The 20,508-nt window shown below is 40.9% G+C and overlaps 1 protein-coding gene across 1 annotated transcript in view; it reads right to left on the bottom strand.

The window, feature by feature from the left end:
* Positions 1-468: 468 nt before the first annotated feature.
* Positions 469-20,508, bottom strand: part of LOC124269957 (piwi-like protein 1) — a 38,511-nt gene continuing 18,471 nt past the window's right edge. Inside the window, 11 exon segments of the mRNA XM_046704959.1 lie at positions 469-1,442; positions 2,358-2,505; positions 4,301-4,426; positions 5,810-5,966; positions 7,605-7,774; positions 8,662-8,840; positions 10,398-10,522; positions 11,481-11,632; positions 12,381-12,568; positions 12,905-13,022; positions 14,730-14,847. Of these exon segments, the coding sequence (XP_046560915.1) occupies positions 1,326-1,442; positions 2,358-2,505; positions 4,301-4,426; positions 5,810-5,966; positions 7,605-7,774; positions 8,662-8,840; positions 10,398-10,522; positions 11,481-11,632; positions 12,381-12,568; positions 12,905-13,022; positions 14,730-14,847 (1,598 nt within the window). The 3' untranslated portion in view covers positions 469-1,325.

Genomic DNA, 20,508 nt, shown 5'->3' with positions numbered 1-20,508 from the left:
TCCTTTTAGTGAGTATGGTTTTACGCAGCTTTAGCAATATTCCAGCAGTATCATGCAGGGGCACCAGAAATGGGCTTCACACATTGTACCCATGTGAGGAATTGAACCCGGTCTCCAGTGTGGTGAGCGGATGCTTCGTTCATTAGGCTACCACGCTGCCCTCCTTTGACATAATACAACTACCGTGTATCAATTTCACACACAAACACACGGGTGGAAATAACCCATTGCCCGACGCCCGAGTCCAGTGTTTTTTTCTGTCGGGCAAGCAAATTTGTATATCACACTGTACCGGTGTCCAGTTGATATTCCATTCCAATGTTAATTATGTTGTTTATTTAAAAAATCAACAAGAAAACGGCCGGTATAGTGGAAAAATTATCAGGGCAAGTGATTTTACATGTGCCACTGTAACGGAGTACACTAGCAATTTTAAAGTTATTTCCACCCCTGAAACAAATACACAAATTACTTGTAATATTTTTTATTTACAAAGTACATAAAAACAGTGATACCACACTCACACATCTTTCAAAGTATATAGTGAGTATGCACTAAAATAACTTCAGAGTAAAATATCTTAACTTTAAACTACAACTAAACATTCAGTAACTATGTTACCAAAAGAATAGGTAAAACAGCTTATGAAAATACTTATGATTAGGTAATGGTATGTTCACTTACATACATGATAGGGTGAAAAATCACGCCAGGTGGTAATTATGGCAACTGAAGATAACTCCGCTACAAATAGCTGTAACTTAACACATGCTTTGGATGAACTAAACACGCACTTCCTCAACACGAACATGCATTACATATTCTCTCAAACCAGGTAAGTCAACGTTCACAGAAGTCTTTCATTCATGTAACAATCAGAATAATGCTGATAAAGGTATTTATCAGCTTCTGGAGCAGTGAAACTTCACTAGCCTTTGACTTGTATGACTACGTACCTATTGAATACGTATTTTATAATGATAATGAAAAATGCCCTTGCAACAACAACCTTTCATTCCACAATTCTTTTGAAACAGTTGATATGACTTTGTCACAAATCTTGCATTCATTAATATAACAAAAATGATTATCAGCTGGAAATGTCTGCACTGGACTTTCACGTTCAGTAATTCAGACATGTTCTTAACATGATCTATTTGAAACTTAAGGATTGATTTTCTCACATGGTCTCATTTGTTCCTCATCCCTAGAACAAGAACAGCTTGTCTGACAGGGAAGGAGATGGATCCTTGTGGAGAGAATGGCCAACAAGGAAAGCCAACTAAGCATTGTTTTTCTCAGACGGTGTCATTTGTTCCTCATCCTTAGAGGAAGAACAGCTTGTCTGACAGGGAAGGAGATGGATCCTTGTGGAGAGACTGACCAACAAGGAAAGCCAACTTGTGTGCATACTGGCATGGAGCTGGCACTCGGATTGTTCCCTGCAAGAAGTGACATTGGAAATTAATAGACATTCTCTGCATGCATCAGCAAGAGAGAGCATGGGGATGAGCTTGAGATTGAGCTCGAGATTGGGCATGAGCAAGTGCAAGAGATTAAGCGTGAGCAAGGACATGATATTAAGCGTGAGCAAGGACATGATATTAAGCGTGAGCAAGTGCAAGAGATTAAGCGTGAGCAAGTGCAAGATATTAAGCGTGAGCAAGGACATGATATTAAGCTTGAGCAAGGACATGATATTAAGCTTGAGCAAGGACATGATATTAAGCGTGAGCAAGCGCATGATATTAAGCGTGAGCAAGGACATATTATTAAAGCGCAAGAGCAAGGACAAGGAATATTAAAAGCGTGAGCAAGGACATGATATTAAGCGTGAGCAAGGACATGATATTAAGCGTGAGCAAGTGCAAGAGATTAAGCGTGAGCAAGGACATGATATTAAGCAAGAGCAAAAGATTAAGCTTGAGCAAGGACATGATAATAAGCATAAGCAAGTGCAAGAGATTAAGCTTGAGCAAGGACATGATATTAAGCATGAGCAAGTGCAAGAGATTAAGCGTGAGCAAGGACATAAGATAGCATGTGCATGAGCAAGAGCATGAAACCCATGTGGGGAATTGAACCTGAGTCTTCGGCATGAAAAGTGGACACGTTAACCACTAAACTAACCCACACCCATCTTCCACAGACAAGTTAATCTACGAACAATCACAATATAGAATCACGTATTTCTCCTACAGCAAAAGTCTTGAAACAGCAACTTACTCTGTTTTCAGGATCACAATGACGAGCGATCCTGACCACCCGATCCCATTTATCACCTCCTATGACAAACATTCTAACAAGGATCAAACCCAAAAGTAAAAGTGCTATGCTGTTTTTGAAAGTCGGCTTACCGGCCAGTTATAGTACAGATGTGTTAGTTTGTACGCTAGCCTCTGCATGTGATCGGGCTTCAATCCTGTCTTGTCCCAGATGATGTTGTAGTGGGTGGGGGACACTGTTCCCTGTCGTACAGACTGGCTGATCAAAAAGAAGTCGTACCTGGAAGGGGACAGAATTCATTAAAGCAGGATACATTTGTTTGAAAAAGTACATTCACTGTGTAATTCAATGAATATCTACAAAGGACATGCCTTTCATTTTAAGAATGAGTGAATATGGTTTTCAGCAACAATCAAGCAAAATCATGGTGTACGACAGCAGAAATGGGCTTCACACATTGTACCAATATAGGGAATCCAACCTGGGTGACGGGCGTGAACACTTTAACCACTAGGCTACCCCACCTGCCCAAGTAACATATCAAGAGCTACAGCTGTCATTAACACACAAAAACTGTACATAAGGACTGTTGGGACATATCTTTCATGACATTCCCTAGCAAACTCACCCCTCTTTGGAAGTAACGTTGCTGTAAGTCTGTAATGGTGTGGTGAGCCAATGCTTCCACCACTAAACTCCTCCACCACCCTTATTTTAAGAACCAAAATATTATATGTGGCCACTTATATAGCGCTGAACTCCACACTGCAGAGACATGCTCTAAGTGCATACAACATGGACATTATTACCCGGATAATAAAAGCTGCATGTGTGGCACACCAGAGGGTTATAGTCATCTGACTTATACCACCGGGTACCCATTTTCTGCTGGGTGAACAGAGGCAGTTATGAGTGAGTTTAGTTTTACGCCGCACTCCGCAATATTCCAGCTATATGGTGGCGGTGTGTAAATAATCGAGTCTGGACCAGACAATCCAGTGATCAACAGTATGAGCATTGATCTGCACAATTGGGAACCGATCACATGTGTCAACCAAGTCATCGAGTCTGACCACCTGATCCTGTTTGTTGCCTCATATGACAAGCATGGGTTACTCAGAGGTACAGATAAGCTGCGTATCTGCGTAAATTACGCAAATATTTATGTGAAAACTCAATTCCTATTAAGTCTATTGCGTACAAGTACGCTTGAATTTTTGTAAATACTCAATAAATGTGATCTTACACTCGTACACACAAAAATGTCAAATCTTAATATGCGTACCGGTGGATAGATACTATAACTGAGGTATACTGAGAGGTTCTATTTCAGGATATGAACTTGACAACTTGCAGTTTTTCTTATCGCTTCTCATATTACAGATCAAATATAAATAAAAAACACTCAAATTTAAACTCTATTATATTTTTAAATTATTGGAAAATGGCAAAATACCCAATTGAGTTTGAGTGAGATGAGTACAATGTATTTGGTTACTCAAAGGAAAATTAGGATACCCAATTGAGATGAACACAAGCGAGAACATAACTCAATGACCCAAAAAGTTATCTGTAGCTCTGGTTACTGAAGATTAATTCTAACCCAGACCTTCACGGGTTGGGGCAGTTTTGAACAAACTCACTTGCCTCATGTATCACATGTGCTTCGTTGTGGGGCAAGAGCTATTAACTGGTTTACTTTAACGGTAAATCTGCTAAAAAATGTTGAATGTTGTAGGATGCAAAACTGACTGGCCTGTCAACAACCAGCACCCATTAACCATATTGCGGAATTTACGCTGGTCCTGTGGTCCCTGGCGAGTAAAAATTCATCAGGACCACTAAATGATAAGTTTGCTGTGGTCCAGGTGGCCAGTGAATTTTGTAATGAAAGTTAAGTAAATCTAAGAATGTTATTTTGGACCAGTGAAGTACAAACAGGACCACTAATTATTGTCCACTGACTGGTCCTGTGGTCCAGTGGGAAATTTTGAAAGGTTTCTTTCAGTGATTAACCCCAAAATTTGGGAACTGCCATTTCTGGACAGCGATAGGCGAAGGTGGGTGTACTTACCACTCAGGCTTGGTGACTTCACTGTCGATGACTGTGCCTGGCATTGGGTTGCCTGTATTGGGGCCATTCTTGGCGAAGAACCTGGCATTGATGCGCTTCTTCACAATCACAACAGCTATCTTGGGGCTATGGTAACATAAGAGTAAAGTGCAATCAATACAAGTTGTACATTTTTTTTCGACACCTCTTCCAAAAGCATTCTGTGCTTGTGGAAAACAAAGAAATTTGCCTGGTCATTGAAGAATTGTTTGTTTCTTCGTTTTGTGTTTGACAGGACAATGCAATATTCCATATTTATACTAGTGGTGTTCCGATTAATTTAAATAATCGATCAGTTCTCATTCGAATATACGATTTTGAACTACTGGTATATTGAAATACTTGACAATGGAACATATCGTTGAAGTTGTCAGGGCCTGAAAACGTGTTTAATTCTTAGAAAACTCACTTCACTAACTGAAAAAACATGACTGAATATTTCTCGAAACTCCAGGAAGTTTATGTTCATGATATATTAGTCATCACTTGAAAGTAGCAAGTTGCATCATGTTATACATATCTGCAATAACAATCTGGATAGGAAAATCTGAAAAATGACGCTAACCAATTTTTGTCGATGATTGTTCGTTGGTATTGAAGCAATCATCAATTGTGAGATTTCAACCAATTCCCAATACTAATTTATACTCAACGAAATCAGTTCAGGACCACCCCAATATTTAAGTATTATATAGATCATAACGTGAACTATCGAATACTTTAATATTGAAAATTGGGGTGGTCCTTTACTTTTTTTTGTTGGGTATATATGACGGCAGTCTAAGTCCAGACTTGACATTTAAGTCAATGACACAATAAGCATCATCCCTAGCAATCAGCATTTGATGACTGCATCAACCAGTCACCTCTCATGAGGTGAAATAGTGAAATTTCAAAGTCACATTTGCTAAACCTTTGTATAAATTGTAACAGGAGACTTGCAAAACATATTCAAGGCCTCTGAACATTGCTCAGAAAAAGCCTCCACGGAATTAAGTAATGACAAACCTATTAGGGACCTATTCTAACCCAGATCCCTCTGTCTAAAATAGATACTGTCACATCAAAAAGTCGTCGCAAACAATGACTAATTTTTATCTTTATCTTCAGGTGAAAAGGGCATCACAAACAATAAATGCATATAATAACCAATATCTAAGTTTATGTTGTAAGTCTAGGCAGGGCTCGATTTAAGAGATGGTAACCCACTTGCACCAGGTGCAACCTAAGATAAAAACCTAGTTGCACCAGTCAAATTCCAGTTGCACTGTTTTATTGCAATATGTAATATCAGAAATATGCTACTGAATTATTGAGATGCTTTATTCAGAAGTTTACCCACTCAAAAATTGACTTGCACCTGGTGTGAGTTAGACTAATAACTAGGTTGCACTTTGTAATATTTGGTTGCACCAGTGCAAGTAACAAAGCACTAAATCGAGCCCTGCTAGGTTAAAGCGGGCGACATACTCGTATTCAGCGCCTCCACTCTTCTTGATGGCCTGGATCATCTGTGGCACTTCGTGTTCATACACAGCTGGCAGCTGGCCGTCTCCCACGCCATCTCGGTACACGATGATCTTCTCAGGCAGTTTGCTGTTGACTTCATGGAACTTCTTCAGTGCTCCTGCAACACGTTAATTCTCACATGAGCCTTTGCGACACTGCATCTTTGTGAATGCATGCAAGATGATCAAGATGATATTTTGTCTGAAATGCCAGGCGTTCAAAATTTGAAATGGGGTGAGTGAGTTTACGTTTACGCCGCACTCAGCAATATTCCAGCTATATGGCAGCAATCGGTAAATAATAGGACCAAACAATCCAGTGATCAGCAGCATGAGCATCGATCTAGACAATTGGGATACGATGTGTCGACCAAATCAGCGAGCCTGACCATCTGATCCTGTTAGTCGTCTCTTTTGACAAAGCATGGGTTGCTGAAGACAGACGTTTAAAAGTGCTACTATGGTCCCTAATAATATCATGAAGCCAGCATCACTAGACTGCACTGGAAAGGGTTGACAGCTCATACATTTATGAGTCCAGCCTTAAATCAAACGCCAATGCAAAAACTCGTGGACTTGACAAATTTCTGGGGTTCTTTCCCTTCTTGCATACAGCATGTACTTGTCATACAGCATGTACTTGTCATACAGCATTTACTTGTCAGCACTAACTTCTGTCATACAGCATTTACTTGTCATACAGCATTTACTTGTCAGCACTTGTCATACAGCATTTACTTGTCATACAGCATTTACTTGTCATACAGCATTTACTTTGTCAGCACTTGTTGTCATACAGCATTTACTTGTCAGCACTTGTCATACAGCATTTACTTGTGGCATACAGCATGTACTTGTCATACAGCATTTAATAAGAACACAAGGTCTAACCTGTACTTCTGCCACTGCCTGTGACAAACATGCATAACAAAATTCCGAAAGAGAAAACCAACAAACAAAACATCAACCCAAAAATGTGCATTTATTACTACTTACCATAAACTGACAACAGTTGAGTGAGTATGGTTTTATGCCGCTTTTAGCAATATTGAGCAGTATCATGCCAGGTGACACCCAAAATGGGCTTCACACATTGTACCCATGTAGGGACTCTAACCTGGGCCTTTGGCATGTCGAACTAATGCTTTAACCACTAGGCTACACCACCGCACTGACACTTGACAACAACTATTATTCAGGAAACAACTTTAAAATTGCTAGTGTCAAAAGCGGAACATGAATTGCAATCTAACTCAAAACTAATACACATAAAATACTCAATGAAACGCTGATCATTTTCCAAACATCATACCCACTCTGAGGTTTTTGTTGATTTTTAAAATAAACAATTGATAAATAACATTATGACATACAACTGTTTGTTTGCACGATGGAAAAAAAACACTGGACTCGGACTTCGGGCAATAGGTTATTTCCACCCCTGACAACACTTGAAAATTGTGCAATTATTATTCAGGAAATTTATTAAATAGTAACTTCCTGACAAAAATATCTAAACCAGGATGTATCCTGCAAAGATTGATTGAGTGAGTTGGGTTTTACGCCGCTTTTAGCAATGTTCCAGCAATATCACCACGGGGGACACCAGAATAGGCTTCACACATCAGACTCATGTGGGGACTCGAACCCGGGCCTTCGGCAAGATGAGCGAACACTGTAACCACTAGGGTTAACCTGCACCCCATCCTGCAAAGGAACATATGTTCTCGTATGCCGAAACACCAAGTGCGACTTACCTGTGAAAGACGTCCGAAGACCATCCACCAACTCCTGGTGGGTGAACTGGAACGTGCATTTGCTGTAATACCGGGTCAAGTTCTTGTTCACACTGGCCACTACACCAGCAACAGAACGACCTTTCTTGGCCGAGTCATGATACGTGTCAATACCTATGACCATCGTGAGGCTCAGCTGAACGTGCAAAACAGTCATGAATTAATAATGAATTAATAATGAACAAATAATGAACATGAAATGAATAAAACGAATTAACAATGCCAAATTCCTGGCAACATGCATAGTTGATGTTAGTAGACAAGTGATCATACTGCATATAAGCAGGCCTCTAAGTAAAATTTTCAGAGTCAAGGAAATCAAGCCAAGAATAAAGAAAGAACTATAACGAAAACTTCCTGAATATTTCACAGCCACTAAATTCTGAAGGTGGAGTTTGCCACGGTAATATTGTCATCATTAGGTTCGACTTTGAGGCCTCTGTCAATGATCACTTGTGCGTTTTTCTTCAGATACCGCAAAACACCATGTTTCAAACTTGTGATCAGAAAAACGAAGTTTATGGCAAAGGTTTCCTGGTTTGAAAGAAACACTGTATTCTGAAACCCCAAATAGTACCAGACGTAATGTTGACCAAATCAGACAAATTAATCTTTCAAGCTCTGATTGCACGCAAAATCGATCTTTGAGTACACCATCTATTAACCACAATGCAACACGGACGAAAATCCAGAATAGTCGTGTTCATGTTAAATGCCCAAAGGCTTAAACAACTTCAAACATTGGGGGTGGTTGGGGTATTTCTCTGTAATCACCATTTGGGTAGTTGGATGTACTTAATTTATATACCCCTCCTTTATATTCATGATGGGATGTCAAAGTTTGGTTACTTCAATATTTTCGTGAATATGTTTCCGTCAGTGAACCAGAACCGATGCCACCTTCAAAGCCCATGCTGAAGCTTCAGCCAAACAGCTGAAAACGCAACTGATGTAACAAGCAACAACGCTGAAAACGCAACTGAACTCCTGAAACTGAATGTCAGGCAGCCTGGAGAACCAACCATTCATACAGATCTTGAGGCCATCCATTAACTCCTGCATATTGTGTTGGAAGGTACAGCGTGAGTAGAAGCGGGTAAGGAGTGGGTTAAGACTTGCAATCACGCCACCCACAGAGCGCCCCTTCTTTGCCGAGTCATGGTAGCAGTCGATTCCAACCACCATCAAATCTTTCAACTAGTTTAAATGATAAGTCAGAGCTAGAAAGCTTGTTCTACTGAAGGTTTCAACACCATGATTCAGAATTTTTATGCCTATCTGGTCCTTCATACAATACACTTAGGCAAACTCAATGGTTCCATGAGGATAAACATTTCTGTCCCACTGCCAAATTTAAAATGACATTTAGGGAAGACAGCTTTAGGAAATACTTTTCTTTTGAAAGGTATTTGTTCAAACATGTTGAATCATACTGAGAAACCATTTAACCAACAGAGCACAAACACATCAGGATATGAGCGAGTGAGTGAGTTTAGTTTTACCGCACTAGGCAATATTCCAGCTATTAAGCGGCAGTCTGTAAATAATCGAGTCTGGACCAGACAATCCAGTGATCAACAGCACGAGCATCGATTTACGCAGTAGGGATATGATGAAATGTGTCAACTTAGTCAGCGAGCCTTTGAAAAGATTAAATTATACACAGGAAAATACAGCAGTCGATATATAGATAGATATATTAGGGACAGATAGACAAGGCATTCAGTAGAGTGTTAGCTACATGATCTAGCTAACATGCAGCATATTAAAATTACCACACCAACATGAGCAAAATTTCATCAGCACATGTTCACACTTCTTCACATGGTTAAAAGCACCTTTCAGCAAATGTGTACATGACAACCCTAATTTAGCCCAATTAGTATTTTGGCCAATACCTGATACAAAAATTAGTATGAACTTTCCCGAAGAATTTTCATATTAAATAAAAAATGTAAATATAGTCTAAGACCTTGTTATTGACATTGTACTCACCTAAATCAGTATTAAGTATCCATATATAGCGTGATACTGAATAAAATGCGGTTGAAATGTATGTATGCTATTTGATAATTTAATTTAATGTATTATTTTTAAAAATTCGTATAGTTTTACTGCTATCGTAGTCACGTATTTTGTGTTGTTTTATTCTTAACGAATACGACAAAATTGTAGGGGTTGGCATCTCTGAATATGTAAGTGGTACCCTACAAACTCAATGCCTTTCAAAAACTTGTACACAAGCTAAACCAAACTCCAAGAATCAAATGAGTGAGTGAGAGAGTTGAGCAATATTCCAGCAATATCATGGCAGGGACACCAGAAATAGGCGTCACACATTGTAGCCATGTGGGGAATCGAACCCCGTTTTTCGGCATGACGAGCAAATGCTTTAACCACTAGGCTACCCAACTGCCCAGGAATCAAATGTGTGTTTGAAAGCATGATGATTCTTTACCATATATAAAACAGTAGGAATTACACCAAGAGCCCAATTCCATGAATTGAATATATAAAAACAAAAGATATTTAAACAAAATTAAGACTTAGTGTAAACCCTTTGTATCACAGTCCTCTTTCACTTCATTGTCCTCTTCATATCAGTGTAAGATATATATCCAGATATTCTGTGTGAGCAAAAACCAGTTAAAGGTTAATTGCAAATTGGTAAATCTTACAGAAATTTTCCAACGAGGCATGTTTGTGAGAACCTGTTCTTACTCTGACCCCCATGCAGGTCACATCACTACTTACCGGTATTTCTACTGCCCAGACTTCCCCTCCAAGTTTGCAGTTGAGCTGAATGGCAATCTTGGTCGCTACAGACATCAACATCTGCTTCTTGCTCACAGTTCGAGCAACAACCACCTGGCTTGGCACTGGAAACAGATTTACAATCAGCTACCAAGCACTGCCACCACATGATTCAAAAACTTGGTTGATAGTTTTACTGGAAGTTTCATATTTCGACTAGATCAACTTCCAATAGTACCAATGGGCTGCCTTGACAAAACAGAGGCAATACTTACGACGCCAGTCCATCAATAAGACACACTTCTAACGATGTCTAAATAAATTCAGTCAGAGATTTTTCATTCATGAGTTTAGTTTCATGCCACTTTCATCAATATTCCACCAATATCACAGCAGAGTACACTAGACTGACTGACTGACTGAGTTTGGTTTTACGCCGCTTTTAGCAATATTCCAGCAACATCACGCGGGTACACCAGAAATGGGCTTCACACATTGTGCCCATGTGGGGATTCAAACCCTGGTCTTCGGCGTGACGAGCCAACGCTTTAACCACTAGGCTACCCAACCGCCCCCAGAGTACACTAGAAAAGTACACGTGGGGAATCAGACCAGGGTATTCAGTATGAAAAACAAAGCTTTAACCACTAGGCTATGCCACTGCCCCTTTCACTCTTAGATTGGCGTATCATTTGTATGTATGAAGGAAAAAATAACTTTTGTAGTTGTATTTTTATGAATACACAATGTCATTTAGAAGTGGTCAAATGTAATGTTTTATCTGGGATTACACTTTCTTAGTAAAGTACAAATTCTAGTACCTTTGTTGGGATGAGTCCCATCCCGGATTGCATTTTTATGGCAGCTACAAGTGAGAGAGTCTGGTTTTACGCCGCTTTTAGCAATATTCCAGCAATATCACCGAAGGGGAACACCAGAAATGGGCTTCACACATTGTACCCATGTGGGGAATCGAACCCGGGTCTTCGGCGTGACGAGCGAACACTTTAACCACTAGGCTACCCCACCGCCCCTATGGCAGCTATGAATATTCACGGAAAGAACTAATTCCTTAAACTGTACCTGGGTGTTCAACACAACAAAACTTCTTGATGGCATCGTATCTGTCTTTCTTGTTGTTGGGGCACAGACACACCACCATCTGTGTATTCTCCGTGACTTGCTGTTTCAAGAACTGAAGGTACGTCTCATTGCGATCATTCGGAAGCGCACACCTGAAGGACGAATCGAGCACAATGCCTGTACTGAATACACAGAACACCTAAACCTCTAGTCTACCCCACTTGGGAACATTTAAGGACTTATGCCGCACACTTTGTGCTGAATATTAGCCTCTGAGACAGGGGTGGAAAGAACTTTAAGATTGCTAGTGTACTCTGGTACAGTGGCACATGTAAAATCACTTGCCCGCCGTTTTCTTGTTGATTTTTTAAATAAACAACATATTTAACATTGGAAAGTCAACTGGACACTGGTACAGTGTGATATACAAATTTGCTTGCCCGACAAAAAACACACTGGACTCGGACGTCAGGCAATGGGTTATTTCCACCCCTGTGAGAAAATCGGGATAAAACCTAATTCAAGTGGAACTTAGACCTGTTACTTTATCTCACAGGACTGAGTGTCAGTTTAGGTATACGCCACTTTTAGCAATATTCCAGCAATATCACGCGCGGGACACCAGAAATGGGCACTTTTTCACACAAATAAATACTGAATTCCCTTTGTTTTTACACCATTTGCAAAATGGAAAGTATCGCCGATATTTCCTACCAGAACACCTCTTGGAGTTGGGTTTCTATTTACTTTTAGCAATATTCCAGTAATATCACAGCCGGGGAATCGGAAATAAACTTCACATGTTATACCATGTCCGGGATCAAACCCAGACCTCCAGCGTGATAAGCAAGTGCTTTAACCACTATGCTAACCCCTCGCCCCGGATGAAGAAACACATACATCATAGGTTTGCTGAAGTTCATGCCCATGGGTGGTCCAACCCTACTCAGGGTCTGTACCAAGTCTTGTGCCAGCGGGGAGTCTCTCTGTGTAGACAGGACAACCCAGTTGTCCAGGTTGACTGGCACAAGCATGTGCTTGCCCCGCATATCCCTCGACCAGTCAGCATCCTCCTGCTTGTAGTGTACCTAAAACAAAAGCGCAGTGAAAGTCTCCATACCAAGAAAAAAGAAGAAGACAAATATGTAAATAGCAAAAGGCACCACTTTATGTTCTGTTTGAGATATTATCCAATTTCTGTTGAAAAATATTGAACATTTTTTAAGTTATGCTCCAGAAACGAAATGATTATGGACTGACTGACATACAGACAGGTGGTGTGTTGACTATATCCCCGAGCATTAATAATCGGAGGCATAATAATGCAAGGGGGAAAATTCAAGTTAGAGGCCTGAAACATTTCTGGCACAGACTGAGTCAACCACTGATAAGCAAAATAGAATATAGATAATTGTGAGTATTACCTCAGCATCCCTGCCCTGTTTTATCTTCTCCTGCGGTACAACCCTTGCTTGTATCGGCAACAACTCGGGCTGGAAACGCATCCTCCATCCACGCATGTCTTCTGCTATCTTCGGGTGACTAAAGCAAGCAAAACACATCTGTTATAACTGTTAAGGGCTTTCCTTACAGGAAAGTTGCTTTGCCAAATACTACTATCTTCGGTTCTCTGAAGTGAGGTGAGGTGAAATTGGGTTGAACGTCGTGCTTGAGAATATTTCGCTCATATGACGACGTGCATGCGTGTGTATGTGTATGTGCTGCAGTGAAGCATGAATACCCCACTCAGACACATTATACTGACTCCAAGCCGACCATTCCTTGATGTACCCATTAATGCCGAGCACCAGGCAGGGACCAACAAGTACCATATTTTAACGTCTTTTGTTATGACGCGGTCAAGGATCGAACCCGTGACGTTCCACTCTCCGGGCAGACGCTCTAACCACTACACCACGGAGGCGGTCCCTGTTCTCTAAAAATTAAATATTACTGAGTGTGGTATTAAATGTAAACAAGAGTCATCAGAAGATGACAAATCCCCCCCCGGCCCCCACAAATTTGAAAGAACAAATCATTTGACAGTTACTTAATTTAAGTCGAACTTGATGTTAATAGACTAAGTCCAAAATGGTTTCCATGTAAATCATGAAAAATATAAATGCCCAAAATCTGCAAATAGGAAAAGGCACCACTTCAAGATCTGTTTGATATGTCTGCTAAGTCTTGTAAAATTGAACGGTTTTCGAGTTGTGCTCCAGAAACGAAGCCCTGAGGTCTGAATATGGTGGAAAATATAAATGCCTAAAATCTGCAAATAGCAAGAGGCACCACTTTAGGTTCTGTTTGATATGTACATATCAACGTTTGTTGAAACATATTGAAAACTATTACATAAAAAAAGGCCAAGTAAAATCGTATTTTCCATGGACATCACAAACCTGCTACTATATCGTGTATTGTGCCCAGTCAAAACGATATCGTATCGTTGAGGTGAAAAAACAAACTTTGTAAGTGAAAATAGAAGTATGTAAGGGAAACTTGCATTCAACCATCACAGACATGATAATTCAATTGTTGTTCCTGTTATGCTACCTGTTATTCAACTAAGCCGAAATAGCCATCAGCTGTGCACCGATGTTTTGGTCCAATATGTTTTGACATCATACGTTCTCAGATGGCAGTGTTTACCCTCACTATAACGCGGTGCATCACAGCAAACATTGTAAGTACTCGGCTGATGGCATGTCTTTATGATAAAGTTGTCTAAGTTATTACGATGTTTCGCTGTTCGTCTGATTATTATTGAGAAAACCCTGCATGTTTTAAGTGTCTGAAAAACCATGGATATGTACGATAAACACTTAATTGCAATCCGCACTGAATTTCCCTAGTTTACAACATGATTAACCAGAGCTCAATAGCGGATTTGTTGATGTGCTTTTCTCGACGTGAAGGTGTGTGATTGCTGGGCAACTTTTTTTATGATTACCCCGCGGTTTAACCGAATCCGCGGTATCGCGAAAAGCGTTATTCCGAGGGATAACTGTAATAGGATATGATCGGCAAATTTCATTCTTGACCGGTAAAATTTTAGGTTGCCGGACAGTGTCCGATAAATAATTAAGACACTGGAAACACTGCTATAACCCTCTAGCGCGTAACAGTTATATGGGGTAATAATAATCAGATTGTTTGGGCGTTTCGAGCATGCTTTGTGCATGGAGCAATATGCATGATAAATGGACTATTATTCTTATATTAAAAAAGTGAATGCCAAACACTTACGTATTGAGCTGGTTTATGAATGAGGTCAACGTTTTAGATCTGCCGTCTGGCCCGATGCGGGTGTGGGTTGCCACGTCCTTCATCACGTTGAAGTCTGCACGAACTTCTTCAGACAGACCTGTGTGAGAGGTTTCATGGCATTGTAATTCAAACCATTGTACAACATCTTTTCACACAGCTGTCATATTTCCCAAGATTCAATGGATATTTTGTTTCAATTTTACGATCAGAACACCAAGATGCTGTATACTATAGGCATGGAATTCAGAAAAATAATTAATATCTTTATCTCTTTGTTTCTTTCCGACTACAACAGTGTCTCGACTGAAACAAAGCAATAGTTGTTTCCCCCTCAAAAGTCACAACTGATGACAATTGGAAAACAGTTGGCAGCTATGATCCTATAGCTGAGTCTATTTGAGGAGGAAACTTCCGTTTCTTAAAGCAGAGGTCCAGATAAGCTGCGTATCTGGGTAAAATACGCATAGAAAATTTCCCATTACGCATTGAAAAATAATTGTTGCGTACCAATTAACATTTAAAATGTTAGATACGCAAAAAGTTTAAAACAAATGCGTATAGAATATATTTATAAAAATCGCTTGCGTAATGAAAAAGACATCGATTGTTATCAAGTTGTACTGTTAGTATAGGACAAGTGTTGTACTGTCAGTATAGGATGAGTGATTTTTATGAAATCATTTCCATTATATTTAAGTTGGTTTTGATTAGGTATGACACAAGGCAGAACATACCTGCTTAGTAAACTTACTCAATGACATAATACTTAGGTGAGTAAAATGACTGAAATACGCACATATTTGAAAGCAGTGGGTAACGGAAAATGAAATACCCACTAAACATTCATAATACCCACTCCAAAAAAATACATTGGGTACAGTAACCACATGAGCTAAATCTGATCTGGAGCTCTGTTATAGTACAAGTATCTTATACATATAGGAGCTATGTGAAATAATCAAGTGGCCTTTTCAAAGAAAAGAATCTACTGCACAGGTACTGATATGACCACTTGTCTGAGAGTATGGTTTTACACCACTTTTAGCAATATTCCACCAATACCACGGCTGGGGAACACTAGAAATGGGCTTCACACATTGTACCCATGTGGGGAATCAAACCCTATCTACGCCGTGATGAGCGTACAGTTTTACCTCTGTTCCACCAAACTGCCCCAGCAGGGGGGGTGAGACTAGTTGAGTGAGTTAAGATTTCTAGTCACGTTGGCCACATTTCAACCATATAGTTACCAAAACAAGTTATACATTCATGACACATAAATCGATACCATAGAAACATGTTGAAGATCTACATAAAAAAACGAACAGAAAATCACAGATACAGATGTAAAACCATCCTGTACAAGTGTTTGCCACTGATATGGCAATGTCCCCCGCCGCTAAAGAATGGAATATCTATATTTACTACTTTTATAAAGGGTTTTTTCAGCTTTATTGATTGTGTGATTTCTGAGTGAGTTTTATGTTGCTTTTAGCAACAGTGTTGCATCCAGGAATTTGGGATTAAGGGGCACATTCCCATTAACTGTTACAAAAACCCCTCTTTAGGGAGTAACCTTATGCACTTGATACTGACACCAAGCAGGGGTATCACATATTGACTAAGATAGGTATTTACTGTAATGTTGATGCCATCACAACAGTGCTTAACTATTCATGAGTTTTCTTAAATGGCCTTTGATTCAACACTTGTGAAATAAAACGCGTCTCTCTTAGATTTCCATGCTGCAACAGCAGCATCATAGAAAATTCCTTAGATCTGGGCCCCTCAATTTGGATTGTAGAAGGGGGGGGCTGACACCAAGCAGGGGTGAAGATCTCTGAGGTTCCACTTTCATGAAACAGTTTTTCAGGGGTAAGAAAAGGACATCACCTATCGCTTTGAGTGAACGAAAAAAAGAAGACAGTAAATTTGCAATTAAACATCACTAGTTTGTTTACCATTTCAGTTCTAATTTGTTTTTGCTTTGCTCTGTAATATATGCAGGGATAAAGATTACCGTGTGTATTTTGTCTCATATACAGAGCCGGAAATAGCTATCAGCTGTGCACACATCCCCGCGATTTACTGGTGATTTTCGAGATGAATTCTGATGCAGTGTGATCAGAAAAATATAGAAATGTAATTTTCTGAGTAAAATTTATATTTTATACTTATCCTGACTCATGTATTATTGCTTGTCTCCTTCCTTTCCCGAACGTTAGTGGAACACTTGTATCTCCTTTTGAAGCTCCCTTAAAAAAAGCAGACGTAAAATCACTACTCACCACGAGTTGTCTCCCTCTCCGTTTTGGCGGGAAAACGGCGCCACCCGTCTTCCCACTCTTCCCTCTCTCCCGATTGCTAGCCCGACACTTTTACGATTTACAGGGAAATCCAAAGTGCCTAGCAGGGAGGTTGGGGAGGGCTTACCTCATGAGTCAGGATAAGTATAAAATATCAATTTTACTCAGAAAATTACATATTTTTTCCTTATCCTGACTCATCATGATATTATTGCTTGTAGAATCCGACGGATTTGGTGGTGGGTCAAGCCACTTCTGGATTCCAATTGGTGATTTACGTCTTGCATACCCACCTATGGGAACTTCCTGGTAGCACTTCAATTTACTGCTAGTCTCTGCTGCTGTAACCCTTTACTTCCAGCTTTCTCTGATGGGGGGACCACAATTGTTAACTTTTGGTCCTTGCTTCTGTTAACATTTTTATGTGGATTTTTGCAACTCCATCATCAAGTGGAGAAGCGACCCTTCTTATGTACGAGTACATCCTTACAAGACTTATGCTAGTCTGTCTTAGACGTGCATATGGACTCTAAAGCTATAACTCTCCTGAGTGTAGGCTTTTGCAAGTCATGTGATAAAAGGGCGAGACTCTGTCTCAACGCCTCTGTGGAACTGTCAATTGTTGTGCTACAACAAATGGGCCGAAATGGTGAATGCCAGAGACGTCCTCAGTGGCGATGTCTCTCAGGTAGTGGTTGGCAAACACCATGTCCGATTTCCAGAAGCAGCCCTCCATTATCGTCGTGATAGAGCAGTTTCCATGTAGGCGGAGGTGTTGGCCTTGAGCTCTAATTTCATGTGGATTGGAGGCTCTTGGAGGATCAAGTCCTGCTGCTTTGTAGGCCCGTGGAATGACAGTTCTCATCCATATTGATATCGTAGTCGCGAGATCTCAGTCTGTGTCTCTGCTGATATAGGGATGAAAAGGCGGCTTGAATTTTAGTCTCCTGGTCCTAGACCTTTGTAGGTAGACTTTCAATGCTCTTACTGGGCACAAGGATAGGTCCTGTGTATCCTGTGGCCCAAGGACTGATGATAGTGCTGGGATGTGGAATTGTCTGTCTGGTTGACCTGGCAGTTGATTCTTTGCTATAAAGTCCCATCTCAGTCCCATATGCACGATGTTTCGATTTTCATCAAATCGTGTCCTTTCAAAGTCTAAAGCATGTATTTCCGACCTCCTTGCTGCTGTTGCTAAGGCAATCAGGAACAGAGTTTTCTGTGTCAAGAACTCAAAAGATGTCCTATCTAATGGTTCATAAGCGTCACTGGTGAGATGCCGTAGAACTATGTTGAGGTCCAAGGCCGGAACTTTAAATCTCTGTTGTTGGTCCTCCAGTTTAAAAGTAGTAAGGCCAGTAACTCTGGTACCTTAGTCAGTTTTACACTGCGTCCTCATAGTGATAACTGAGCTCAATGCCGCTAGGTATGTTGAGAGTGTTGACCCTTTTAACCGCTTCGTTTGTCTAGGTGACAAAGATAGTCCGCCACTTGAGGGTGTGTCGCTTTCATGGCTGTGAAGCCTGTTTTCAAAGCGTAGGTCTCAAAGCTTAGCCACTTGTCGTCGTTACAAGTTGCGTGTTGACTTCGCGTAAAGCTAAGCGTGACCGCTTTAGCTGCCCTGGCGGAATATCCTCTCTTATTCAAGCATCTTGATACGGTCCATGTGTGTAAAGCGGAACACCTTGGGGCTGCCGTGTGCTTGCTTTGTGTGTGGATGATGTACTAGCAAGTTAGTCCACTCTGGTAGTTGCAGTTGGGCGGTCCTAGTTCTTGTATGAGAATGGGGAACCATATTCTCGCTGGCCAATAAAGTAGCGATCAAAATCAGTTGCAGGTTCCTCGTCTGCATGATTTTCTGCAACACTTCGGTATTAGAGCTGGTGGCGGGAGCAGCGTAAAGCGTTTAGTCCTTCCCAAAGAGATGCTTAGAGCATCTGTTGCCCATGCTCGTGGATCTGGTATTGGAGAGACGAATGTTACCAGTTGATTGTTGAATCTTACGGCAAACAAGTCTATTGGTGGCGCTCCTATCTCTTGTATGATCTGTTTGAAGATTTCTGGATGTAGCATCCATTCTGTTGGGGATGGCTGAGTTGGACAAGATAGTGCGTCTGCTATCACATTCTTGGCTCCTGGAATGTGGCATGCTTTATGTGGATGTTCAGATTGTCTGTTATGCTGAACCGATGAAAGCACAGGTTCAGAAGGTTTGCCGACCTTGTTGACCCTTGTTTGCTATGTAGAACGCCACTGTGGAGTTGTCCGTGTGTACCGTTAGATGAGCATTTTATAGAATGCTGGTCCAGTGGAGTATGGCGTTTATCACTGCTTTCATTTCTAGCATGTTGATATGCAGATCTTTCTCTTGTAACGTCCATTTCCCAGCTGACGCCGTTGTCAGGTGTGCTCCCCATCCTTGGAGAGATCGTCCACATAGAGATTGCACTCGTTGTAGGTGGTGCCTCCGCAAACATTCGATCTCTGAGTCCACCATAGTAGATATGGTTTTAGTCTGTCGAGAGTCGAAGGGAGTCGGATCGTCAGATGTGCAATTCACGAAGACCTGTAGTGGGCGTAGTTGTAATCTCCCTCTAGCGCGTCATATCTTGTGCTGGCGTGAGGAGACCAACAGACTCTGCCACTGTCGAGATTGGCCCGGAGAGAGTAGAGCTTGCGATACCATCTGTTGTATCTTTAGCCAGCGGTCCTCTGGTACTGTTATGCGGTTTTCTGTTGTGATGAGCGAATTGCTAGGAACTGCAGGTCCTGTGTAGGCTCTAGTTCCGACTTGAGGACTGAGTAGGCTCTGCCAACCGTAGTAATAGCGGAGAGAGTAGTACTTGAGATACAATGGCTTGTATCTAGATCCAACGATCGTGAAACCCTTGCCATGTCCGTAAAGGAAGCGAAGCAATGTCGACTCTGTGACTGCCATCGTTGTGAAGTCTATATAAAGTAGACTGGCTGCCGTAACCAAAGTCCGTCAAGCGTATGTTGCTGCAATTAAGCCTGATGAACTGTCTTTAATGCTGACAGGGAAGGTCTCTAACCCTGTGAAAACAGCCGCATCAATGTAGTTCCGTCTAACTGGACTGTAATTGAGGCCTTCCTCCCGTTGAAAGGTTGTTGTCACTTGTAAACAATTCCCTGACATGTGAACTACGTCCGACTTCTGCGCAGGGCGTTGTCTCTCATGGACCAATCAAAATGCAGCATTTTGATTCCTTTAGCTTCCTGTGATGTGACGTCACCGGTGTAGCTGAAAAAAGGTCCTTGTAGAATCTTGTGCAGTCGTTGATATCTTATCAACACTCGGTCTTGTCCGTAGCCTTCCGAAGTTATACGAGTGACCACGTGTATAGAGGATTTCATGGTAAACGCGCGAAAAATTTCGCCGCGTAATACCGATGTAGGTAGGCTGTTTTCCTGGCTGCTGTGACTGTCACTTC

Source organism: Haliotis rubra, unplaced genomic scaffold, assembly GCF_003918875.1.
Source record: "Haliotis rubra isolate DU_JTF1 unplaced genomic scaffold, ASM391887v1 Scf1489, whole genome shotgun sequence".
Lineage (NCBI taxonomy): Eukaryota > Metazoa > Mollusca > Gastropoda > Lepetellida > Haliotidae > Haliotis > Haliotis rubra.
The sequence above is the reverse complement of the archived record's forward strand: the minus strand, read 5'-3'. Positions and strand labels throughout refer to the sequence as shown.